General features: G+C 44.2%; 1 protein-coding gene across 1 annotated transcript in view; it reads left to right on the top strand.

Moving 5' to 3' along the window:
* The window catches only part of Ogdh (oxoglutarate dehydrogenase Nc73EF), a 109,352-nt gene that overhangs the window by 55,508 nt on the left and 26,728 nt on the right, over positions 1 to 27,116 (top strand). Inside the window, exons 12-16 of the mRNA XM_075684325.1 lie at positions 7,283 to 7,435; positions 9,481 to 9,583; positions 16,746 to 17,016; positions 19,237 to 19,364; positions 22,800 to 22,978. Coding sequence (XP_075540440.1) covers positions 7,283 to 7,435; positions 9,481 to 9,583; positions 16,746 to 17,016; positions 19,237 to 19,364; positions 22,800 to 22,978 — 834 coding nt within the window. The remainder of the gene's footprint in view (positions 1 to 7,282; positions 7,436 to 9,480; positions 9,584 to 16,745; positions 17,017 to 19,236; positions 19,365 to 22,799; positions 22,979 to 27,116) is intronic.

The raw sequence follows: 27,116 nt of genomic DNA, 5'->3' as shown, positions 1-27,116 counted from the left end.
TCAAAGTACACAGGTGTTTGATCAGCATTTCCCACCTGAGACAGCAAATAGCTGTGCTCCTTCCGAAGTGCGATCACATATCGTTGAAAGTTCAACAACTTTTCCTCGTAGGCTTCAGGAAGCCGCTGGCACATGGTTGTTCGCCGCCGCATAGAAAATCCATGTCTTCGCATGAAGCGCTGAAGCCATCCACGGCTTGCACGAAACTCACGTGGAATGTTCAATTCCCGGGCCAACTTCAGGGCTTCCATTTGCGCCATCTCAGTCGAAACAGCGTGGCCACGACTTCTCTGCTCCTCAATGAACTTCGCAAGCTGCGTCTCGAGGTGGGGGTACGCGCCAGTCTTCGGACCCCGAAACGCTCGCCTGTTCCGGTTCGTTGCTTCGAGACTCTCTTTTTTCTTCCTCCAGTCGCGAATGCACGACTCGTCGACGTCATGCTGTCTTGCAGCAGCTCTGTTGCCGATTTCTTCGGCAGCGGCTATAATCTTTAGCTTCTCTTTCGCTGTGAAACACTGCCGTCGAGTCGCACTCATGATGCCAAAACAAAGCAGGCAAACAGTGCAAACTGGGGTAAGTACACTAAACAGCGCCTAACGCGAGGCTCAACAATGCTGGCCTTTCGTTGGCCCTTCATCGGCTTGACAAGCGTCGATGACGATGGGGATGGCGGACTACACGGGGAGGCCGCCGCACATTGCGGTGAAGCCGACCCCCCCCCTCCCAAGGAAAAAATTCGCAGATAACCCGCACCCCCACTTTTTAAACGCGTTTTTTCACATTTTGGTGCGGGTTATACGCGAATAAATACGGTACGTACACGAATTTTGCCTTAAGGTGTGGCTTCACTGCAGCACAACTTCCGCCCTATAAAGTGGCTTTAAGGCGCATACACACTAGCAGAAAAATGCGCGCTGCGAAAGCTGCCTCGCGGTGGCAGCTTTTCTGTGTCGTGGGAGGGATCTGTCCTGGACCAGTTTTTCACTGCTTTCTGCGGTGGCAAGCGAGCTTGTATTACATAGATAACTTTAGGTAAGTATGCTTTACCCCACATTTTTTTCCAAAACGTATGAGCGGGGTTCTTCTGTACAAAATACTACCAACCGTAGAAGTTTTTGCAGCACACAGTTGGATGTTGACTAAACTATTTGTAACCTGCGTCCCTTAAGCATACCCTAATGACTCTGGGACGATTGTCTTTGATGCCTAAGGCAAATATGAACGTACTACCGCATTACTTGCCTGAATCCTAGGATGAGTGGTGATGTTGCTAGGAAATCAAATTTTCACAATTTCTGGGCTTTGAAAACTTTTGTAATTAACTGTAGAACAGTAATGGTTCCCCAACATGCACAGTGTGTACTGGTGTGAACCTGCATACATACATTGTGCAGCTGATATCATGCAAGTACAGTATTTTCTGGACTATAAGCGAAGTCTTTTTCCAAAAATTTTTGTCTGCGTTTTATACAATGGTGCAACTTATACAGTCAAGCCCACATATAACGATCTCAGATATAATGATCTGTTGGTTATAGTAACCACATTTCAGTGCATTTACTATTTTTCGAACCTCCCTATGGAAACTGCTTCCAGATATAGCAAACATTTTTAAACTCTCAGTACTACTACAACCAACGCTTTGAACCCAGTCACAGTAAAAAGAGGGCACAGGTAAAGTGCCAAAGCATGGAAGTGCGACCAAACTGGGTGCACAGCAGCATGCGCCAAGCACTAGATGATATGGCCTTCAAGATGATCGCGAGCAACTGCCTCACATGGATTTTGAAAGCTGCAAAGATAGTCAAACGTGGTCACGCGTTTCCAAGGCACGTCTCCAGGGAGAAGGCGTGCCATGTACAGCATAAACAACATGGTGCGAGGCATGCACTGTTGCAATATCGGATGCCACAGCAGCGTCACTCTCTTATGCAGTTGTCCGTGCAGCACCATGTTCATCACACCTGTTTCAATGTTTCAACGATTTGGAACGACCACCTATGTATTACCGTCATGGGTACAACGGGCACTCAAACATTCATGTCAACGCAGCCCGAGTCAGTGAAAATGCTTCATCACGCGCTGCCGTGACGTAACGTTGCAAAGGATTGGCAGTTACTACGCCATTATCAGGAGATCACGGTTCAGCAGCGCTTCATCTATGCATTGCTGATTGCTGATAACGGTTTGTGGTGACGTTTTACCTTTCGGACATCGCTTTTTTTTTTCTGCCTGAAGCAACATAGGTAACATAATTTTACGGCTCTTCTGTGACAGACGTGCAGTCGTAATGTCGAGACTATTGTGCCCGAGACCTTCGCGGAATAGCGGTGTGCCACAGTAGTTTCCGAAGTTCACGCTTCCTGTCAACTAGGACACTTCGCTCTCGTGTGCAGAATACTGTCATGTCCTGCTGGTAGTAAAATATATCACAAGCTCCGGAATAAAAAATGACGGCTGTGCTTGCAGTTTTGAAAACAGGTGATCAGAGCAAGGCACGGTTTTGAAAGAGCTACACAATGCTGCATTTCGTTCTTTAAATGGACGTTTTAAATGGGCCTATAGTGCTACCGAATTGTAACTGCTAACGCTAGCTTCAGTGCAGTTAATCTTTAAGCACTTTAAGGTTGAGTTCATGTATAACGAACTATAGATATAATGACCACTTTTCGTGGAACTATCAAGTTTGTTATAAACGGGTTCGACTGTATATGCACAAGACCATGCATGCTGGCGTGACCAATGAGAGCGTTTTTTTTAATGTGGTAGCATTCTTCAGGTATCTCACATGCTTTCCGGGGATACATATGTTTCAATCTATCAAACTATGTATGTTTGTATCTAACCATTTTTCCACCTGCTTGGGTCAACGTGTAGTCAGTGGTCGAATGAGTAGTGCACCAAGCTGCCGTGACGAGGTAACAGGATTTGAAATCAACCTTGAGATGAATGTGGGTCACTGAGTATGTGGCAATGAGTACATATGTGCTGCTCTTCAATGAACCTCTTTCACGCCAACATGGGTGAATGAATAAATTTTAAGGTTTTACGTGCCAAAACCACGATTTGATTATGAGGCAAGTTGTAGTGGGGGACTCTGGATTAATTTTGACCACCAGGGAAATCTTTAACTTGTCCCCAATGCACGGGACATCAGCATTTTTTGCAATTCGCCCCCATAGAAATGCCACCGCGGCGTCTGGGATTTCATCCCACGACCTCGTGCTTATCAGCGCAACATCACAGCTACTAAGCCACTGTGGCGGGTGCCAACATGGATCACTGTAGATGCAGGACTGAGTAGGCACCGCTGTTCGAAGAAACTCTTTGATGCCAACTTGGGTTACTGGGTATGTGTGAGTAGGTGGGTACCATTCTTCACAGAACATCTTTGATGACAACTTGGGTAACTAGGTATATGCCACTGGGGATGCACTGTTCTACAATGAGAAACCATAAATTATTGTTATGCTAAGTAGAATAGAACCCACGTCACAAGCGTTCCTCAGGTACAGCAACCTCGCAACGCTTTAGCAAGCTGCGCCATGAATGCACTGGGTATTTGCTACTCTTCAATGAACCTCCCGCCAATTTGGATCACTGAGTGTGTGCCACTTAGTGTGTGCCACTTAGTGTGTGCCACTGAGTGTGTGCCACTGAGTGTGCAGCAAGCAGGGGAACAACTCTCAGTGTTCGCAGGCACTGGTGCGCCACGCTTCTAATCTTGGAGGCCATGCACAGACTTCTTGGCAGTGCCACTATATGGCACAGCATGTCCAGAAAGAAGCATAAGAGAGGAGGCCGGTTGCAGCACGGCACCTTTCTCATTGTGTGCTTGCACTGGCGCACCGTACATTTTGGCGGGCGAGTGGAGGCGACAACGCATCAGGTTTTGGGCGCCCATGCTCTGCCCAGAAAAGTGTCGCCTAGCAACGGAGGCACGTCTCTTCCTTCTTTCACCCTTCTTTCTGCACACACCTCTTTCTTTCGCACTTCTTTCTGCGGCCATACTAGCTACGCGCGCGGTGAAATGTAACCTCCGTACTCGTGGAGATGCCACATGCTCGCACTTTGCACTTTCCAGATGGTGTCGTTTACTTGCGCTTGCGCTTTGACTTAGTTCAGGTTTCCGCCTCCAGCGAGACAGCTGCGGTGCCCAGGGCAAGAAATGTGAAAAACAAACAAAAAGCAAGAAACATTGCGCTTTGGAGGTGACATGTAACTACCTTTTGTCGGTAGTGTTTGCTGCATGAGCGTCTGTTTTGTGTGCGTCACTCTTACTATACGGTGCTTCAGTGGTGCATGGCGGTGGAATCAATGGAAAATAGCAACAGCGCATGCCGAGAGCCAACAGCGACGTTTTCATGGATAGCTCATATGGTGACAACTTATGAACTGATGGGTTGATGTGCAAAATGGTTAATTTAGGGGCTTTCACAATAATGATATTTAAGAATAACGAACAATTTACTGCAATCCCTTGAAGTTTGTTATCTCGAGGTTTCACTGTACAAATATGCGTGTTATTCTACGTACCTCACACTTTTTTTCCACATAGTTCCCACACCGGTTCAGATATTTGCCCCGTCGCAGCACTAAACTTGAGATGTCCCTGTGCTAGAATTCGTCCAGCTCACTGTGGAACCACTGTTGGACTGCTGTCTTGGCTTTATCATTGCATGTGAATTGCTGTACTGCCAGGAACTCCTTCAGTGGACCGAAAACATGGAAATCACTAGGGGCGAGGTCCGGACTGTACGATGGGTGGTCCAGACTCTCCCGATGAAATGACCGGAACTTGTCGGCGGTTCTGATTGCCACATGTCGCCTCGCAGTGTCATGGAGGCTAACTGCGTTGTCCACATTGAGAATCCCTTGGCATGTTTGCCTGATGGCAGCCAGCAGACTTGACAGTGTGGAACAATAACTGTCGGCATTGATGGTTGCACCTTGTGGCATGAAATCCAGCAGGAGCGGTCCTTGGCGATCCCAGAAGACTGTTAACATCACTTTCCCAATAGATGGCACTGAACAGAATTTTTACGTCACAGGCGAACTCAGATGTTTCCACACCATGCTCTGCTTCTTCGATTCCGGCGTGAAATGCAGTATCCACATTTCATCACCAGTAACAACGCAGTTCAAGAAACTTTCACCCTCCTCGGCATATCATTGCAGATGCTTCAGTGAAGCAATCATTCGCTTGCCTTTCATCATGTCATCCATCTGCTCAGGCGCCCACCGCCATGAAGCCTTCCAGTACCCTAGGGACCTGTGAACGATGTCGTAAACACTCCCATATGAAATGCTAAGCTCCCAAGAAATGTCCTTGAGGGGCACATGCCAATCCACTTTCACCATTGCATCCACGCGGGAAGTGTTGTCGTCAGTTGGCAATTCGTGCGGCCTCCCCGAACGCTCATTGTCATGCAAGTTTTCACTGCCTTTTGTGAACTTGCAGCACCACCACCTCACACTTCTTAAAGCGAGACACGTTTCCCCATGTGTGGGCAGCATTTCCCTGTGGATTTCTATGGGCGTTCATCCCTTGCTCTATAGAAAATTAATTGTATTTCGTTGCTCGTGTACCAAGGACGTGTGAAGCACAACCGCCAACTTCAACAACTGAAAATGGCGCCGTGCCGCGGAGCTACTGGCAGATAAAGCTGGGCCAGTCCAAGAAAGGTCCACTGCTGGGAATGGATATGTTGACTTCGTACTCATGCCATAATTTGGCTAAAAAGAAAAATAGGGGCAGAGACATTCTGATTCGCCCTCGTATTAACTGTGGAGTGACTGTGGCGAGATATGTTAGCTCCTAGGGCTTGCCTGGGAGGCAGCACAGTGGTGGCCAGCTTGGCCTCCCTGATATGGGTGCCTGTGTAATTGGAGGTTACGGGTGCTGGTTTGCTGTTCGTTTAATTTTTCTCAGCGAAAAGGTTCAACCCATAGAACTGACGCAATAAATAAGAAAAGGGTGCTACAGTTTTGTATTGTACGTTGTGGCACGTGGGATATACCCATGACAAAAAGCACTGCTCGGTTATCATTAACAGTTGCCTGCGAGAGAACTTGCAGAGCTTCCCGCTTCCAATTGCCATTTAACTGTTGTAGGCATGTTGAGGTTCGGGCAGTCTGTTATGATCATTTGCATGTTATTCACGTGCATGTCACACCACAGACGTAATGCCGGTGGTGTGCCTACATCTAATAAAAGTTATTCAGAGGCCTTCAGAATATCATCAGAGGCCTCCGATGGCTTTGAGTGAAGTGCATTAACTGCTGGTTTTCGGAATCCACCCAATGTTGGTTGAAGTTTTTCTACTAGAATTTACGGCTCGTAAAAATTTCGTTTACGGAAATTTAGTGCCCTGAAATGGAGTAAGTACGACATTTTGTGATTAGTGTACAATCGTGCATAATTGCATTTCATAATGCCGACAGAATTAAAATAGCTGCATGTTGTACACCGGTGCAGCTTGTATGCCACTCTGTTCTTCGTAACTCGCAAAAAGTGGGAGGTGCGACTTATAGATTGAAAAATACAGTATCTATTTTTGCCTGTTTCTGAAAACAATGTGACATCACACAAACAGTTGTGTACTCCTAGCACAGAGTAGGTGATCCAGCACTGAAACTGTGAAACTTTGGCAGCCATTATTGTCAGCTGTAAAAATATTCTTTGCTCTCACCGTTTAAAATTTAGCCTTGGGACTCCATTCTCTAAGCATTTGTAAACCACTGAAAAGACTTACTTGCCAAAAATTTATGCAAAGTATGCCTCCTTAACACTTAAACAAGAAGCAGTTTCTTGTGATGTTAGAAATTGTGGCAGTGGCTTGTTGATTGCTGAATAACGAAAGAATTGCATTCTGGAGAAAAAAAAATAAGACACCAGCTTTTGTAGACTATTGCAGAAAATTAACTCGAATGAACAAAACAACTGAAATCTGCAGCATTGTGCAGGGCTGCCACTGCTGGAGCAGTCTGTCTAGAAAATGGTGGATAACAATGGAGGAATAGAAATTCAGCTTTTTTTTTTTTTCATTGCAATTTGCTCTGTTATGAAGTCTTCTCTCTCTGCTAAACTGATGCTGAGAAAGAGCATTTTGCCACTCTAGTCCGACATGGTGTTTGCCATTAGTTAGGGCTCCCGTTGCCGGGAGTTAATATTGCTCCAAATAACAGTGTATTTAGGAATCTCTATGTTTAGTATGCTGCCTGAACAACTTTCTGCTGTAACACATTGCCGGCTTTGTATCTGCTCTCGCTTGGATCACAGGTGGGCTACCGACGTAACGGCCACAACGAGGTGGACGAACCAATGTTCACACAGCCTCTCATGTACACCAAAATCCGCAAGCAGTCAACCCTCCTCGACATCTACTCACGCAAGTTGCTCGACGAAGGCGTCGTCTCGGAGAAGGAGATTGAGGTATTGTTGTTTCCCTCTTGACAGCTTGTTGTCCTCTACTTGCAAGTGGCAAGGGTATAAAATGGAATTGCACATTTTTACACAAGCTTTCATGATCTAGTATCGTCACCTGGCAAGAGGTGCAGACTTTGTAGTCTTGCAAAGTCATTGGTGTTTCCGCTGTGGAATTGTAGATGAAAAAAAAATGTGCAATAAACTCGTTTTATAACAAAAATCATTGAGGCAGCAAATGGACTAGTGGTACTTTTCTAATAAGTCTCAAGGCCCTTAAAAGAGCCATAGCATTGTGGGGAGCACACTCCAACAGCATGGGAACACCGAAACAAAGCAGCACTCCATAGTCGTGACAGGATAGTGGCGATATTCTCCGACGTACATGATGCAGTAGCTTCGTCTTGTCAGTTGTAGTCGCATAATAAAGTCAGTTCTGAGGAGCTGCTGCCATGTGGCAGAGTAGCCATTGCAGTACTTTTGCTTCTCCAGACTGATGGAAGAAAAGCTAAAAGGTCATTGACTGTGCTGCACTGAGCAGCCTTTTGTTGTGCTCTTAAGTGCACTCTCACTGTCTGCAAACCCATGCCCCTTGCTAATGATAGGCTGGCTTTTCCGCACACCTAAGCTGTACAGTGGCTGAGCGTGCTGTACAGGCGAAATTTTGCCAGCAGCATGAAATTATCACAAGATTGAGCCCAAAATCAGACATGCAGATTAGATAGAACACCAAGGACTGTGTTTGTGCCCGCACATTCATCAATAAACGTTATAAATTTGTTTAGAATATTCGTATCAAGCTGAATATACGAAAATTTTCGAATATATAGTTTTCAAATTGAATATGAGTATGAGAAAGTCTATGGTATTCGAAATTATAAAATATTTGCACAGCCCTAGTTATTGAACCCGTTGAGGGTCACATCTTTATCTGAAAATGCATCTCTCCAGGTTCAAGTATTTTTTATTGCAGATTTAAATTCTTCAGAATGACTTACTTTGAGAAAAAAAGACTAGCGAATAAATTTTTTATGTGACAGTAAAGCAACAAATTTTTTTAAATGTCGGCACTTTTATACATGGTTCATTGTACATGGATAAAACTCCCATAAATAATTTTGACTGGTGTAATAATATCCACACCACTTATTTTTATGCTTTAAAATAAGTTTGGCACAACTAGGGCCTGTATTTTTAAATGTTCCATTTCATTTTCCTTATTTATCATGCACTGCGCCAAGCTTGCCATCCCAGCAAGGGTGTGGCAGCCTCCAATGCAAGTCTGAACCAATGTTGAAGGGCCAGAAGAATGGAAAATGACAATAATACAGCCCCAGGGATGCGCAGCCATAGCGAAAGTGAGGCATGCCATGTGAGCGCCTGCAAGCAAGTTCAGTAATTTGCACTTGTCATAAAAACGAAGCTAATGAGAAACCTGTAGCAATCATATGTTAGATTGCAAGACTAGATTTTGGCAGTCCTCGTGCACCTGGCAAAAAGAGACACACAAAGGGCAGTATTGCTGGTTTGAGAGCGCCCGCCTGTGAACAAACTAATCGCATGCCTGCAGTAAAGCCATGAGAGTGAGCATCTCGCAGTAATGCTTTTGAGTTATAAGAAGTTATAGAAATCCATTTTGCCGACGCCCTTAATTGAAAACGACATGCACGAGAATGCTGATTATAAAGTGCACAAGTGCGAGTGTGAGCATTTGGCAGTAAACTAGGCGAAGCGGAAATACTCCCGAACTACCGCAATGGCAGACACCACAGAGGGAAGTGATAAATCAGTTTTGGTGGAAGCCGGGGGGGGGGGGGGGGGGGGGCAGCAGCACAGGAGAAATTTTTTCTAGAGGTTATGCAGCACCTCTGGAGCAGGTTTAGTTGCCACTTTGCTCCGAAAGGGCTTATTTTTCTCATACATTCAGATGCTGCCGTACATCTTTGGTGGTGACTCTGAAAGGGTTTATCAATCAGCATCTTTGAACATAAGCCACTGTTGTTCCTAACAGTGGTTCTGGAGTGGCTGCAGTGACCTTGATTTCAACTATGCAGGAGGAAAAGGAGCGGTATGAAAGCATCCTGGCAGAGGCCTACAAGAACGCCGAGAAAGCGGACAAGTCCTACAACCGGGACTGGCTCGATTCGCCTTGGAGTGGTGCAGTTTTATTTTGCTTTGTTTTTCTGCTCTCTCCCATCTCTTCAGCAGGCACTGTTTTTGTTGGACCTCAATGCCAAACACTAGCTTTGGACGTTCACACCACCTGCCCCAATTGAGAAAGTATATCAATAGTGTACACACTTACAGTGCCTTCTGTATAGCCGAGCAGCTTTATTGAAAGTGTAGAGAGGGTGTGCTATGTAGTGCATTTGTACTATCGGTTGTGGAACAGCTGTATCAATTGTGCCAGATTGCGCCGAGAGCCTTCCTATGCGCCATCCTGCTCCACAATGGCATATTAGTGGAAAATTATGCCGAGCCTGTACCAAAAGAGTGAAAAGAATGAAAACCTGGTTCTGTTAAAAGTGAAAGTAAAACCAAAACCTGAAACGCGCTATCATCATCCTGGAGATGCATTGGTCCTCCATTTGTTGTGTTGCATTTCTCTCCGGCAGAAGTCCCAATGTACTGCCCCTGTACTGTCTTGTTGTTGATGTCATTTGTGCTGCAGTTCTGTATTCCTTGTACTAGTGTGGCACAGAGCTCACTCAAGGAGTCTTTCGGATCAAAAAGAAGCCTCGGATGATCTCCGGTTGCACATTGTTTAGCATAGGTCATAATGGTGCTGCTGTAAAAATATACCTCATAATACACCTACTCAACTGCTGTCAGATAATTTATTAGTGAGGACCCTCCTTGCAACTCTGCAGAAACGGATGAGCAGATCACATGGTTGTCATTTAAACAGCTTTCACATGACCCAAAGCACAGTTGTTCAGAAGAGATTTTTTATTTTAGAAGTAAAAGAAATCTCTGGACATCTTCGCTGTAACTTTGGTTTAGTCGTGCTTGTGCTACATAGGGCCTAGTCTTCTTTACACGTCCTTATGTAATTTTTTTAATATGTATACACACAGGGAAAGCCATTTTATCGAAAATTGATGAAACTAGTATGGTAATTTTTATCCCTAATCTCACATTGTCGTGCATAAAGGCTCGACAATATTTATTGACTATTTCGGTTAATATTGAGACCATATGCTGTATATATGCATCTTCTATACTGTGCCAACATCTTCTCCAAAAGGTCAAATGGCTGTTGCACCACTGTATTATCTGCCATTCAGTGCAGCTTACTTTCACCATTCACTGACGAATGGACGAACCTTTGTGTCTTACATTTCACATTGTGCAAGGTTTTGAAAGGCTTTCTTATACCGCCAACTCCACCCCTACGTCAGAGAGCCTGAGTAGGTGCCCGACTTCAAAATCAAGGCATGTCTTATGAGCCATATAACAGTTGTCTTTCATTGCATAATAAGTGTTAGTTAGTAACCATGTCCTGCTTTTTCTGGAAGCATGCACTCGGAAGCACGCTGTCTTGGGCACATTGGTTCCAGTAGGCATTTGAGATGCACATTGCAGCAGACCACTTTTGGTTTAAAGAAGTTTGCAAGAAAGTTTGCAAGAAAGTTTGCATGTACTGATTGCTTTGAGCTAAATGCCATGCATTGTTGTTTTTCATTCATTTTGCTTTGCTTGAGTTCGGTTAGAGTAACGGTGCTTCAGGAGCATTGTGAAATGCTCTAACCCACTGATAGGAAGATTCATGGGTTTCCTTTGGTTCCGACCACAGTCACAGGACTAGTGCATGCCGTAGTTGTTGTGTGAGGCAGCTATACTTCTAGACTTTGTCAGTCTACAGTATCAAGGTCAGGCTAATATATAGGGGCTTGAATATATCATGATTGCAACTACTGCTTTGCAAGCCACATACTGTGTGCTATGACTGCAGATAAAGTGCAGTCAAAGCTGATTATGGCAGGCCATGCTCTTGCTGAATAAGTGACACCCAGGCTCACACGAAGAAGGTTGACTATTATTCATGCAATCAAAGTACAATCTAACAACGGACAAGTAATGAATAGTTGTAGAGACTTGCTTTTCAGAAATATGAATCTTCACCCTTCGGGTCTAATGGGAAACCTTTCGCAGAATACTTACACAATGTTTACTGAACTGCATGGGTTAGGTCTACACAGACAGACATTGCGTAGCTAAAGATAAGGAATATGTTCTTTCATGTGACACTGGGAGCAGTGTACTATGCTCTATTCGTAGCTGGCACAACCACAGAGCACCTGCTACGGTTTGCCACCCACCACCATGGTAATCCTAACAACCAAGGTTACAGTTTTGTGTCAAGTCGATGCAAATCTATTCGCAGTGCCGGTGCGGCTCTCAAGAAACTGAGAAATCGTCTTGCCAGCGAAAGCGAGAGTATGAGGGGCAAATTGAATGTCGCGAACATTCTTCACAGCCACCAAGTGTTGAACCGAGCCGGAACTTAACGAAGAATCAGAGCTGGACCGTTATTTTCAGCCGAATACGAACCACATTGAACGGATATGCTTTCTGCCACCTTTGAACTGAACCTGAACTTTTTGAAGGATCCGTTCAGGTTTGGCCCAGGGTAACTTTTGCTGCAATTGTAGTGCTGTGCAGGTCGCTGCACTGACGAGAGTAGACAACGTCTCTTGTGTCGGTTATTGCAGAACGAGGAGTGCTAACTCTGTAACAATCAATTTGCTTGCCAGAGTGATCTCATTGACTGACTCAACTGTACGCGTTGTTCACATGTACTGAGTAGACCTATTAGCACCCATTAATGGATGTGACATATTTATATTTCACACTTCAGAATTGGTAGTAGTACAGTCGACTTCCATTAATTCGGTGTTTTGATCGGACCGCTGGTACGATCTGTTGGGAACTCGGCGCTGACGCCCGTGGTTGTACCTGGGTCGCAAGCCCCAAGGGTAGCGTTGGCCTGGCGGCCTGGGGTACAACTGGAAGCATCCGAAGGTCCCGGCAAAGCATGAGTCGACTGGTAACAACGAAACAACTTGTTTATTTTAACATCGCAAAGAGTTGGCGGTCAGGTTTGACCGAAGTAGAGAGACGGGAGATCGGCCTTGACAGGACCTAGGAAATTGATGGAATTATCCAGTGGATCATATTAAACAAGATGTGTACAAAGCAGAAAATTAAAATGACATTAAAACTCTTAAACAAAGTAGAAATCTAATGCACACCCTATTTTTTAGCTAGAAAACTGGGCAAGGGTCTTAAATGTGTTGCACAATGAAGGCAGAGTTCCTAAAGTCGGCTTCGCTGCAATACTGCCGTGCTGTGTGGCAAACCACACAAATGCCACACGTTGTATGGTACAATGCTGCCGGTCAAAGAAGACTATAAATTTTTAGGCATAACTTTTGACACAAAACTGAATTTCCTGGCCCACATTAACGCAACTAAAGTTAAAGCAAATAGAGCACTAAATATCCTCAAGGTTTTATCGCACAAGCACTGGGGATCTGACCGAACATGTCTACTACGTATAGATCAATCCCTTGTATGTAGCATCCTCGACTATGGTAGTGCAGTTTATGGTGCAGCTAGGCAGTCCTACATTAAGCGACTTGATCCAGTTCATAATCTCGGCCTCCGACTGGCGAGCGGTGCCTACAGAACATCGCCTGTCCAAAGTTTATATGTTGACTGCAAGGAGCCTTCATTACAGCACCGCGGAGCACTACTTACACTTTGCTACGTATTAAGAATGTGGTCATCACCACAACATATATGATACAATGTCGTAACACAGTGCAAATCACGAGTACACTACACAAATAAACCGGATATGATTCGGCCACTCATCTTACGACACGAAGAATACTGTCCGACTTGTCATTTTCCTCATGAAGCCCTGCAGGTTGCTGAAAGGCCACCAAGATTGCTGCCGTGGTGCAATTTTGCACAGCTATGTGTCTGGACACTAGCACATCTAAAGAAAAAAGAGATTCCACAAGAATACATAATACAAGAGTTCCGAGCTATTCAAGAAAAATATAAAAACTACATGGAATTTTACACTGACGGCTCTAAAACACAAGAATACGTAGACGTCGGGATTCTAACAAAAAATTGGGAAAATAGCATTCGGATAAATAATTTTTCTTCAGTCTTTACCGCCAAAATTTATGCGATATGGATGGCAGTTAAGAAAATTACTACCGACAAGCAGAAGAATGCTATTATTTATACTGATTCGTTAAGTGTCCCGAGCGCTCTAAACCTAAATTGTTCGTCTGAACCCCTGCTTGGCGATATCTTAAACATGGTCTTTATAAGAAATACGGAGGAACCATATGATTCTGCTGGGTCCCAAGCCATGTTGGGATACCAGGGAATGAAGCGGCAGGTAGAAGCACATCCATGGCAGCGCACAAAAGTATAACTCGCATAACACTTCCATACAAAGGCAGTATCTGAGTGGTTTGCAAGACCCTAACATCAAAATGGCAACAAGAATGGAACTCGTGCATAAATAACAAGTTACATATGACAAAACCCCTGCTTGGCGAGTGGAAATCATGCAGACACCAAGAACGGTTCTATGAGGTGATGTTATGTCGACTTCGAATTGGTCACATGTATCTAACGCACAATTTTCTATTTTGAAAATAAAACCCACCAACTCGCGAGAAATGCAATAAATTGCTTACAGTAAACCACATAATTTTGTCATGTCCACATACTGAAACACAGAGGTGGAAACGTGTCAACAATTTGTATTACTTGCATATACCTTTACACCCTGCCTTATTTTGGGGCGATGAGCTGCTAGTGCCATTCAGAAACTTGCTCGAGTTTTTAGATGAAACTGGATATTTACATAGACTTTAAGGTAACGCAGCTATTGCTGCCTTAACATTGGATCTTGTACTGTCCTGTGACTTGCGCAGCATGGCCTTAGTCGCGTTTGTGCCATTAAAACTCGAATTAACTAACACAAATGCAGCAAGCACGGTTTTGAGGCACAGTTTCCACGGAAAATAATAAAAGTTACGCGTTAGAATCGGATGAACACCGTAATCGAGCACTGTGAGCCACTGTTATTGCTTGAAAATATTCCTAGGGCAGGCCAAAAATGGGTGTTTTTGATGGGAGGTTTTGACCTGTGTTCAGAGCATTCACTGTCCCCTAAACTCTGCCAAGACACAGTGCCGTTAAAGGGTAGCAATGGGGTCACCATAGGGGGTCAGGTGCATGCATGCAGACTGGTGAAGATTGAATTGTGTGGTAAAGGCCAATTTTAGGACCGGAACAATGAAAGTTTGGCTATAGAAATGCATGGGCCCTGTCCGGGACTTTCAGTTGGGATCGAATCAACCGAAAAATCTTTAACTGGAGTCCAATCAGCGGCAGTCTATTGTAGCGATGAGGGACTCGCTGTGGTGGCTTAGTGGCTTTGGCGTTGTGCTGCGAAATTCGAGGTTGTGAGATCAAATCCCAGCCATGGCGACTGCATTTCGATACAAGCGAATTGCAAAAATGCCTGTGTGCCGTGCATTTGGTGCATATTAAAGAACCCCGGGGCAGCCAAAATTAATCCAGAGTCCATCCACTATGACGTGCCTCATGATAATATTGTGGTGTTGGCAGATATAACCCCAGATTTTAAATTTAACTGTAGCGGTGAAGTTCGCGACTCCTGGTTTTTCATTTGTCATCATTGCAGTTTATGCACCGTGCACCTCATGCTCCACTCGAACCATTGCTCGATGAAATTGAAGTTTGCATCGTTCGCATCTTGCACTCATTTGTAATTATTGCCGGTAACTTCAATGTGAAACACTAACTTTGGAGCCCAGTTGACTCGTTGCACATCATTAAGGTAGCAAAATATTGTTGGCCTCCCATTATAAATCTAATTTAGAAAACAGCATGCCATCCAACAGCTTCCATTGTTCCACTTCCCAAAGAGTTTTACACTCTGCTAAGTTGTTAACCATACATATTTCTTTGGATACGCTGACAATGATTAGTATTACACTTGGCTCTGGCAATTAATGGCCTACCACTGTCCGACTAACGATGTGCCTTTGGCCATTGGATAAATCGAACAACCTTGTGTAACACCTGTTCTGCTCAGGGGCAAAAAGGGCTGCCTCTTCCCATGTTGAAAAGTGTGAAGTGGTGCAGTGAAAGCTATGGAACCGAAGCACACATGTTTTTACTGCACATCTGCATGTAGTCGGCAAATGTAAGCAACTGGAAGCCACGTACTGTAAAATAAACTGTACCGCCTATTTTTATTTTTCGTTCAGGATGTATTTCATAACAAATGAAAACCTTGCTTAGGAAAGATATTTGTTTCTTGTGTTCCTAGTTTTCTGGCCTTGTGGTATCCATGTCTGGTTTTCCTGGTCCTGTAAAACTGCCAGCAAACGTTGGCACTACTTAGCGTAGTAACTCAAGAGAGAAAGCTACGCACATGCAAGCGTGTACACATAGTTTTGGCTGTGTTGCCACAGAAAGTTTTCATCAGGTGCAGAGCTCGGAGTTAGGTTCACCAGGCTTGGTGAACAGTCCTGCTCATAGACTTAGTTTACGTGATATCTCATTCAGGCTCTCTTAATATCTCGCTGAGTCCTGCGCTGCTGGTTCATTGTTTGGCGACTGGGCCTGAGGACGTAATATGACACAGCAAATGCGACCAGTCTTTTCAGCGGCCCTTCATGGAGAAAGATTAACCAAATTAATCTTAAGTATAGCCTCTTTGGCTGTGGCATTCAAGTTGCTTCAGCATTATCACAAACTGCTCTCCAGTGCCACGTGCCTAGTAAATCGGTGTTAGATTTCATACTGTGCCAGGTTATCCAGTGTTGAAACCTTACAAGGGTGTCATTGTCAATATGTACTTCCTCAAACATCAAGTAATGGGCACATTATAGCACTAAGTATCGCATGCAGCAGGACGTTGTACACTTTTCCTCCATTTGCTTAAAAAGTTGTGTGGTAGTATAAGTATTGCACAATGCTGCAGTAGTATTGTTTTTTCTAATTTTTGTACTCGTGAGACCCCTCGTGTAAAACTTCTCCAGCAGGGGTATTTGAGGTATTGTAAATAAATAAATAAATAGATTTCAGTACTCTTGATTGGAACAGACTTAGCTTCCACGATGGCTGATTGGAAATAGCAAAACATGGGTGTAGCAAGCTGTCGCCATATGTTTCTTTTTGGAATCCAGAAATATTCAGAGCTAGTGCACGTCTTTGTGGGTCCGGTAATCATTAGCGACACGAAATGCAGGTTTCTTCGGGGAACGTGATCCTATCAAGTCCGACCCGACGGGTGTGCCTGAAGATGTCCTGCAGCACATAGGCACGGCGTTCAGCTCGCCCCCGCCGGGCAACTTCAAGATCCACCCGGGCCTGCGGCGTATCCTCAAGGCGCGCGCTGAGATGGTTGAGCAGAAGACGGTCGACTGGGCCTTGGGCGAAGCCATGGCCTTTGGTTCCCTGCTCAAGGAGGGCATCCATGTGCGCCTCAGTGGGCAGGATGTTGAACGGGGCACGTTCAGGTGCGCCCCTCTTTGCCCCCTTGCCCTGGATGAGCTTTCAGTGCCAGAGGGAATGCAGGATTTCTCGAGCATCCCTACTCAAGCAAATGCTTTTGAAGGGATACAAAAGGGAAAAATGAGCTGTAGCATTAATAAATCATTCTTCTACAATACCAAGAAAGCCACCCTTACCGTGCAAAGAGGCTCAGTGAGCCGGGAAGGTGCAAAACAAAAGACCAGGGGTGCCACTGCCTCGTAGTGGTGCCATGCTCAAATAATTGCCATGGTGGGCATCATGAAGCGCAATTAGCCAATGAAAATTTGCCAATGCAGCCCAAGGTTACATTAAGGGGCCCTCGAACACTTTTGAAGCCACCATCTTTCTGTTGCAGGTTGCGTAGACTGACAGTTGGAGGTGTTTCTAGCGTAGGAAAAAGCAGCACTCTCAAAATATTTAATATTTTAATCACTCGAACAAATCGCTACATCTTTGCTAACCGCATCATTGCCCACCGGCGCTTGCCAGAACCATCATCGATGTCACAACTTGTTGCTCCCTGATTAGTTTAAAAACTAAGTTGCAGATAACCACTGCATTTCAGCAAAAACTTAATAGATTAATAATTTTATTTTATTCTTGTTTTCTATAATCTTTATAGTGACACAAACAGATACAGCCATAAAAAAAAATTACTACAACCACAAAACTAGGCAGGAGCACTGGCTGTTCTTTCGCCTCTGGTATAGTGGCATACCTCCAGCCTCTGAGTACAAACGCTTCTCTTCTCACTTTTTTATGCTCCTGATCAGCCTTGTCACCTCGCTGCCTCATCTTGCACGTTCTTGGGGTGCAGGTTCCTCACCTCGATGCAGCGTTGTTGCCACACCCTTTTTGTTGTTTGCGGTGCTGCACTGAACTAAAGCTGAACTAAAGAAAAGATACATTGCGCAGTTCCTGGTTGTTCAACCAGTATCATCAGCACACTGTAGTAACTGGAATCCGTGAACGTGGAACATGTAGGCAACCATAGAGTGCGAACTTCTGCTGCGTAGGCGCTTCAGGCTCTTATCCTTAGCAGTGAGGTGTTACAGCAGTGGGGGAGAGAAATGGGGGCAGAAGACCGCACAGAATTTGAGTTGAGAGTGCATTCTTTTTCTTGTATTCTGAAATTCCTCGTCTGAATAACTTGGCACTGCGTACCCCTATCGCTGGCATTCTTGTTGTATTCATCTCTACAACCGCCAATCGACGCAATCTACGACCGAAAAACACTGGCTTGAAAAGTGTTCGAGTGCATGTTGCTTCAGCTCACATTACCATATGAAGGAAAGCAAGGAAAGCATTACCAAGGAAGCATTACCAAGGAAAGCACAGTGGAAATTAGCTGTGGTTAAAACTGAAACATAGAAAAAGAAATGAAGAAAAGGGAAATGAAAGTAGATGAAAAGATGACTTGCCGCCAGTGGGAGCCAAACCCCACAACCTCAGCATTATGCATGCATTGTAATACTAATTGTCCTATGGCGATGGCTATTAATCCAGCTACTATCTTGGGAATTTGTTTACTAGATTTACACCTAGGAGTGTTAGCCAGCATCACTCGGGGCCATGGCAGGCGGGTATCTTTTCCTTGACTTCATTATCTTTAGGCTTTATATGGTCATAATTAACAAAAAAAAAGTCCAGCCGCTCGGTTTCCCTTCTTCGCTCGTTCATTCATAGTGAGGGTCTTGAATCTGGCAGCCTTGATGCCATTAGGTAGCATACGAAGGTTTATTAGCCACATTCCTACTCTCTAATTTCACGTGTTGCGTGACGCCATCGGGCAAAACAAAGATGGTCCACATCCACCCACCAAGGTCCTGAGTGGGGCTGGCTAACAGCCCTAGGTGTAGATCTATAGTAGACATATGCACCCAAGATAGTGGCCGGATTGGTGGCCATCGCTGTAGCACAATTGGTGGTGCAACAAAAATGTAACGCGGAGGTTGTGGGTTCGGCTCCTACCAGCGGCAAGTTATCTTTCTGTCCACTTTCATTTCCTTCTTCTTCATTATTTTCTACATTCCAACCACAGCTGATTTCCCCTATGCTTTCCTAGGCTTCATTGTTTGTTGACTTTATACAGTTATGATTAACAGAAAATCTATGCTTTCGGCTTCCCTTCTGCACTCATTCAGCCCACATTCTATTGTTTGTTGTCTTCGAGGCTTTGAGATAATCTGCCTCTATTTTGATAGTCACCGCCATCATGTGCTGCACCACCAGACGATCGACAAGACGACCTACCGGCCTCTGTGTCACCTTTGGCCAGACCAGGCACCCTACACCGTCTGCAACAGCTCCCTATCAGAGTATGGTGTACTTGGTAAGCCCTTTTACATGCTGTTTGTTTCCCCCGTATATTTTATATGTGCATTTGTGTGTTTTGTGCACTGCTCAGATGTTGTTATAATTCCCAGTCTGTACATGCTTGGTCATAGAGGCATGAAATGAAAAATTGTAATCCACCTGAGAGCTGAATGATGCTACAAAGGAAACCCACATGAGTCGTCCTAGTCTGGAAGCCCAACCCGTGAACATCTTTTCGAGTGGTCATTTGTCATTCAAATGCATGTAATATAACAATTCAGTTCATCTGAAAAATTCGGACCAGAAAGGGTTAACTCTTTTGTTACTGCTGGAAATGTGCTCCTTTTCGGCGCTTTTATGTTTTAACATTTTATTTCAAAACGTAGTAGTCGCAACCTTATGGGGTGATCATTTTCAAGTTTTTCAGAATTTTTAAATATCGTCTGTTGCAGACAGCGTAATTCTAGTCCTTGAGCTGGATTATTCAGAGACTGACATTGCTTGCATGAGAAATCGAAATGCATATTCAGCTTGTTTAAAAAGATCATGAGCTAATTAATGGCATTACTGCACATATTGCAATTTACTAATTGTACCCGGTGAGTTTGAAAGGCGTATCCACTTGTAATGAATTACCAGAATGACACCAGTTTGGAAATATGCACCATCAAACTCACCGTAAAGATGCACTATTGATCCACTTTCTTTTTTAACAAAACACTCTTTTATGTATTCAAGCACAAAAGTAACTGGAACGCCCGTGTATTTCATCCCACACTTGGGAAAAATAATATCTTGAAACTAGTGTCATCCTAGAGATTCATTTCAAGCGGATACGCCTTGTATTTAGTACATGACCGGGGTTGGGGGGGGGGGGGTGAAGAAGTATGGGAGAGGCCTTTGCCCTGCAGTGGGCGTAACCAGGCTGATGATGATGATGGCACTTTGCAAACTCACCAACTGCAATTCATAAATTGTAATATATGCCGTAATGCAATTAAATTAATTAGTGATTGTTTTGTTAATTAGTTGACTGTTTTTCTATTTGCTGTGTCAGCAATGTCTGCCTCTTCGAATAATCGAGCTCAAGGACAAGAATTGTGCTACCTGCTACAGGTGATCTTTATAAGTTCCAGAAAACTTAAAAATGATCACCCCATAGGTTGCAATACAATACATCACTGGATTTTTGAATGTATATATAGCAGTAATAATTGCACAGACAATTTTTGATAATTCTTATGTGAAACTTCGAAGAAGCACCTCAAGGAACACACATGAAATTAATAATTTGCTATTTTTGGTATAAGTACTGAGGGTAAAAAAAAAATATCTGAAATATGCACCTAGTTTCTAGTTCCAAAGTTTTGTAAGTCAGATCACGGAGAAAAAAATTCACTGACAATTACAATACTTGCTAATGCAAAATTTGAGCACAGCTCTCTACACATTTTCATTTCGCGATATATTGACTGGTGCGGACAGTCTGCCTCGTGCTGCATGTTAACGGAGCGAAGTGTGGTGCGACTGCTTTGCTAATTGGAAGATCTCGATAGGCAGGAAGGAGGGAAAGAAACTTTATTTTTCAAAAAGAAAAGTAGGCGAGCGTAGTTGGGCCCTTGGTCCAGGGCTCCACTGGCGCGAACGGCTCGCTGGGCTTGGTCCAGGAGAGCCACTTGGCTCTCCTTTCCTTCGTCTGCAAGCCATGCCTCTCACTGCCTATTTAACATGAGTGGACGTGCAATTATGTATGGGCTTGTAATATGTCAAGGCCTTTCCAGGCACTCCCATGTGTCACGATAGGCAACTTGTGGGCGCGATTCACAGCAGCCGCCATAGACAGACCTCCGCTCATGCACTGCTTTGATGAACAAGCGACGGACGAACAGCGCCTCGATTCGCACACCGCCGAGAACAGAGCAGATGCGGGCGAGCGCGTTGAGGCACCCTAACAAAGCGCGCTACTTTGGCGCCATCTCTTAGCCATCGTCACCATAGTTCGTTTTGTGTTTTTCTTTTCACGCTTTCGCCATGCCCTCCACCTCCGCTTTCCTCCTTGCACCCTCTTCGCTCTTGCCGTCTTTCATCGCCAGCTACGCTCCGCGTTCGCTCTCCTCTTTCGCTGTGCTCCATTGCTCGGTTACAAGGTACGATGCCGCTGCTCGCCGCAGGAACGGCCGCCTGAGAGCTGCGCTCTAAAATTATTAACATTTGTTGGCGTGAATACTAGACATAGTGACGCCCATGCTATGCGGGACAAATGTGAAAACAGGCAAGTTCCTATTGTACCGGGTGCATTTGTTTTTACTCATTGCAGGAGGTGCCTGATTTGTGCTTTTCTGAATTCTTTAGGCTTGCACAACAATGGTTGGGTTGGGGAGCATGCAGAAGCCTCCTCATGCTTGATTATTGTGTTCAATCATTTCTTCTGTGCAATCAAGCTGGTCTAGTACACCTTGAGCCTCCATGTGCTTTGTTCAGTTTCTGTACAGTGTTATGCAGTATTGTGGAGTGTTGCACAATATTATACAGTAACGCATGAGGTCACGCTTCTGCCGAAGGTCGGTCCGAAATCTTGACGTTGCTTGAGTGTTCTTGTGTAAGTGAAAATCCCATAAGATGGGAAGGATTCCTCGCAATAATTTGTAATACTCTGTATAAGCTCTGATGGATAAAAGCAATCCACAATGGGGAAAATAAAGTGCACTTGATATTAGTTGAACACAATCAAAATAACATGCTGATAAGCATCTACAGTTGTTTGAGACATCGTCCAGTCATACGTTGGGTCAGAAAATTGACAACCCGAGGGAAGCTTCTGTGTACACACTTCACAGCTTCACCAACTTCGGCCAACTTCACAGCTGCTGTCATTTAAAGATTGTTGCAGAGTGGGCCAAAGTTCAAATTTGAGGTCTTTTTTATTGAAGTGCTAGGAGCACTGGCGGCTAGCTCCTACGATACTTCCAGTAGGATGTTTATTTCTTACGTGCCAAAAATTTTCAAATCACAAATAGTTAAAGTTCACTCACTATTTCGCATGGTGCATAATGTTGCTAGTATAATTCCAATAGAAATGTGTAAGCATGCGACGAAAAACTTATGATCAAATTGATCGGTTTCTGTAGTCGTGGTAATGAAAGAGTTAAAGTGAACACTGAAATTGTAGAGTTAAAGCGAATATAATTGCTACATTTCTTTAACTTCATCAGAAAAAGTCATACGAAGCTTCAGGCAGACGTCTCTGCATAAAAAGGTAGTCTGCAGGCCTTCATGTCACATGCCGGCGGCAATTGATGGTATAGAACTCTCTTTGTTTCCATAAGAGTGGTCTATCCTGTACATGCATAATTTTGTTAGTTCCTGCAGTCTTCTTGCGTAGATCTTTTCTTGTTTTCTGGTGTTTGTTCTCTGTTCTCTTGCCCCCATGAATTGTACTTTTCCGCCTCAGGCTTTGAGCTGGGATTCTCGATGACCAACCCCAATGCGCTGGTGATGTGGGAGGCCCAATTTGGGGACTTCATGAACACTGCCCAGTGCATCATCGACCAGTTCATCAGCAGCGGGCAAGCCAAGTGGGTCCGGCAGAGTGGCCTCGTCATGCTTCTGCCTCATGGCATGGAGGGCATGGTATGCAGCGCTACTTGTCCCGCATGATCATTTGTATTGAGCCAGGATTCAACTTGTTCTTCCTCAGCTCCACTGAGCGAAGGATAGCATCGCTTCTTGAGCATAGCACAGTACAGTCCACTGTTTTAGGGGAACACCAAATTAGTATACAGTAGAACCTCGTTGATATGATCCTGTTTCGCACAATTTCCTGTTGCGATGTTCGTGATCAAGAACACGAAAAGTGATCCATTTCATTTACGCTTACCAGTTAATGCGTTCCCTGAAAACAGGGTCTTATCAGAGCCGACATTCATTACATCGCCAAACTGTGACTGTATATGCTTTCCGGCCACTAGATTCCATGGGAACAAGAAAAGGCACGAGGTGCCTGCAATCGAGAGTAGTGAGCACCCGCCACAGCAGCCTGACGGCTGCTAATGCAGCACTCAGGTCCACGGTCGATCAGCTGGCAACTACTGTGTGCCAAGTTAGTCTGTGTGCTCGCATGTGGGTAGAAGGCTCCAGACTGCGTGAATCTACGTGCATGAACACTGAATTCGCATATTCGATGCCATCATCATGCCTTCTGGTCGCTGATCGGCCTGGGCCAATCATCACACACGCTTCCGTGCTTTCCACGCGTGCTTCTTTTGTTGTGCCCTCTGTTCGTGTAGCGTTAATCATTTTGATCGGTCTGGTGGACCTGGTCAAACCTTGCACTGATAAAGATTGCGTGCCGTGGGAATGCTGCCCATGTAAAGGCACTGACCACCACCGGGCCATTCACCGAAGGTCCCAATATTTTAAAAATTGAATATTCGAGAAATTTAATGGTATTAGATATGCAATTTGTGAATTAAACTATTCAAACGGCTGCTATTGATTCGAAATGGAATATTGGACTATTTGCACATTTCTAATCTTTACCTGTCTATTTTACGTCACGTGTGGCATAGTGCCGTTGGAACTGTACTGCACGCTTTTAATAGGGAATAGCCCAAATGCATTGCTGTTCCCTGCTGCAGGCAGCACGAAGTGAGTGTCATCTTTTGTTCTGGCGGCATCATATTCCGGAGTCCCTCACAAACTCTGTTTCATTTTGGTTTCTCGTCACTGTCTCAAAACACTGCACAGAAGGAATGCAACAATGCGAATCTCTCGGACATCACTAGCTTGACATGCGTCGGTGTCGTCTCATGCCATAACTATTCTCGCCGAGTAGGCACATGGAAGCTTCTTGCTGCAGCAGATGAATTGGTGAGAGCATCACGAGCATCACACATGATGCAAAGACGTGGGTTCATGCCCCACCTGTGGCCAGTTGCTTTTCATCCACTTTCATTTCCATGTATTTATCATCTCTTCAATTCAATTAATAAGTGCAAGTAATTTTCTCTATGGTGACCTTGGTGTCTTTGTTTGTTGGCTTATGATATGCCTAATAAAAGTTGGGTCCTCGGTTTCCTTTCTTCTCGTTCATAAAGCAAATTAACACAGCAAAGAAAAGGTATACAATTCAGGTTCAAGTTGGGATTGGTGCGAAATGATCATCCAGTTTTTTCCTGAAAGGTGTATGGTCAGAGCCTGATACTGTGTCGTCAGGTGTGAATTTCAAACACTTATAGCATTGGGAAAACAAAGGAGCTTGTACAAGATTACTTTTGGCCATTTAAGTATTCGTGCAATTGGATTGGTTGAGATTAGGTTAGGTGGTTTCAATAATGTGTGCCTTAATTTTGAATGATAGCATGCACGATGAAGAGACATAGACAGGCAATATGACAATGCAATTGGAGTGTCGGAACGTAGGGACAGTTTTAGAATTGTGATGCTGATTTTGGGTGAGTATTGTGAGGTGATAAAGCAAGCAGCGCGACTTTGAATGGCTTATAAGTTACTAGACAAGCTTGTCAGGGGTACCACATTGATGATGCGTATTCGAGGTTTGGATAGACGAAGGTGAGGTAAGCCAGTTTTTTTTTATTTCAGTGGATGCAGACTCAGATTTCGTTGGAGGTACCCGAGTTCTGGAAGCTTTGGAGCAAATAACATCGATGTGCAGTGCCCATGATAATAATGGTGTCATATGAATGCCAAAGTACTTATAGGAAATGCCAATGCTTACAGGAACAAGGTGTGGTGGATGATACCATGTTTGTGAGAAAATGAGATTAGTTTACATTTGATAAGTTAAGGGCATAAGCCATTTATTGCACCATTATGTGATTGTGTTAAGGTCATCCTACAGAATGGTGTTATTGTCAGGGCTCTGGATGGCCAAGTATACGATGCAGTCGTCTATGAAAAGTCTGTTGTTTGATTTAGTAAGGAGATATTTATGTAGGTTAGGAGTAGTAGTGATGATAGGCTATCACCCTGTGGAACTCCTGATGTTGCATTAATGAGTGATGATTGGTGTTTATTGGCAGTTATTGGCTGAGGTGAATTGTATAGTACAGTCTTCAAGGAATTCCTCAATCTAGTTAAGTTAGAAAGCAAGCCACAGCAAGTTAATTTTATGAGTGGGTGGTTATGCAGAATGTAGTCAAATGCCTTTTGAAAGTCTAAAAAGATGCCGTATATTTGAAGATCGTTATCCATGGAAAGTAATATGTTATGGGTGAGTAATATGTCAACTCGGTGAGTTGCATTTCACCGTATTTACTCGCATAATGATCGCACCCCTGAATTTTGTCGTCAAAATTCGATTTTTTTTATTTCCCGTGTAATGATCGCACTCCGAACTTGCCGCAGCGATATGTCGTGTGCCAAGTCTAGCTAATAATGATCGCGCTTACCATCTGTCGAATGCTACGCGAACGACTCAAGACAAACCAAGCAGTCTGCACGCACCAAACATTCTTAAGTAGATGCCTCATTTCATTACTTTCATCACTTTCTGCACTTCCATGACTTAAAAAAAGCTGCAACCACACTTGCCTTAATTATGTGTAGGCTTTATAATGGTTGTGGTCAACAACAAAAAAGGCACCTTTCGATTCTTCTCATCTGCACTCGTGGGCGTGCAACAAATCGCGAGCGGCAACGATAGTAGCCACGTTTACACTGATACGTTAAAAGTGTACCCTATTCATACGCCGACACTTGTAACACAGCTAAGATATTCACCCACCCTTAGCGGAAACGTGCTGTATTAGGATAGTAGCGAAGACAGATGCCGCAATTTCTGCAGCATGCTGGCCATGTGTTTCTATGTCACTGGCAGCTAAGCGTGCCTATCTGTTTCTGTCCCCTCAAAGTGGACATGGCTGCGTTATTGCCGCAAACTTGCCAATATTAACGATATTATTCATTACTGATACGGAAGAAACTGTTTCAGTGCACGTAATGTACTCACGGGAAAAAAAAAAAATTGCGTTCGGCGCGTTCGGCTTGCTCCGCCGGCCGCCATTCTTGTTTTGGTGTCCCGCAGCAAACGCGGGACGGAAATTTTCTTTTCGCGGGAAATTTAACGCACGTAATGATCGCACCCCTGATTTCGCGTCAATTTTTCTGGCAAAAAAGTGCGATCATTATGCAAGTAAATATAGTCACAAGAGTAGAATTTTTGAAAAATGTGTTGATAAGGAAAAAGGAAATTTTTTTCTAAGTGATTCATGACATTGGAGGCTATTCTGTGCTCTAGGAGCTTAGACGAAATGCATGTATCAAAAGTTGGATAGTAATAAACAGGGGATGCACTATTGGATGATTTGAAAAGGGAGGGGGGGTTAGCTTAGCTTTTCCCAGTTGCTTGAGGAACCTGTCTATGCTCCAGTGTTGTGAATATGGCATTAATTTTCTCATTATGCCACTTCAGCTCTGAAATCCCCCCGAAATCTATACTGAATCTTATCAACCACTCCAGGCAAGGGGAATTGCTGTTCTCCACTTTCTGGACTCAAGGTAGTGTGTGGTCTGTGGTCATGTGGTAAAAAGGTGGTAGTGTGCTCGTTGAATTGCTGATCAGATCTTCCTTTTTTTAGTCCCAACTAAAATAAATTTTGAACTACGGTACTTAAATGGCTCTGGTTGCCTCAATTTTTAGTAGTCATGATTAGGACATGCAGTTGTTTAGAATTTTTTTTTTTTGAAATACCTAATTAAAGGGACAGAGGAAGTTGTCTTAGATTCTATTTTGGATGGTACGGTAGTC

The sequence above is a fragment of the Dermacentor variabilis genome, chromosome 1, assembly GCF_050947875.1.
Source record: "Dermacentor variabilis isolate Ectoservices chromosome 1, ASM5094787v1, whole genome shotgun sequence".
Taxonomy (NCBI): domain Eukaryota; kingdom Metazoa; phylum Arthropoda; class Arachnida; order Ixodida; family Ixodidae; genus Dermacentor; species Dermacentor variabilis.
The sequence above is the reverse complement of the archived record's forward strand: the minus strand, read 5'-3'. Positions and strand labels throughout refer to the sequence as shown.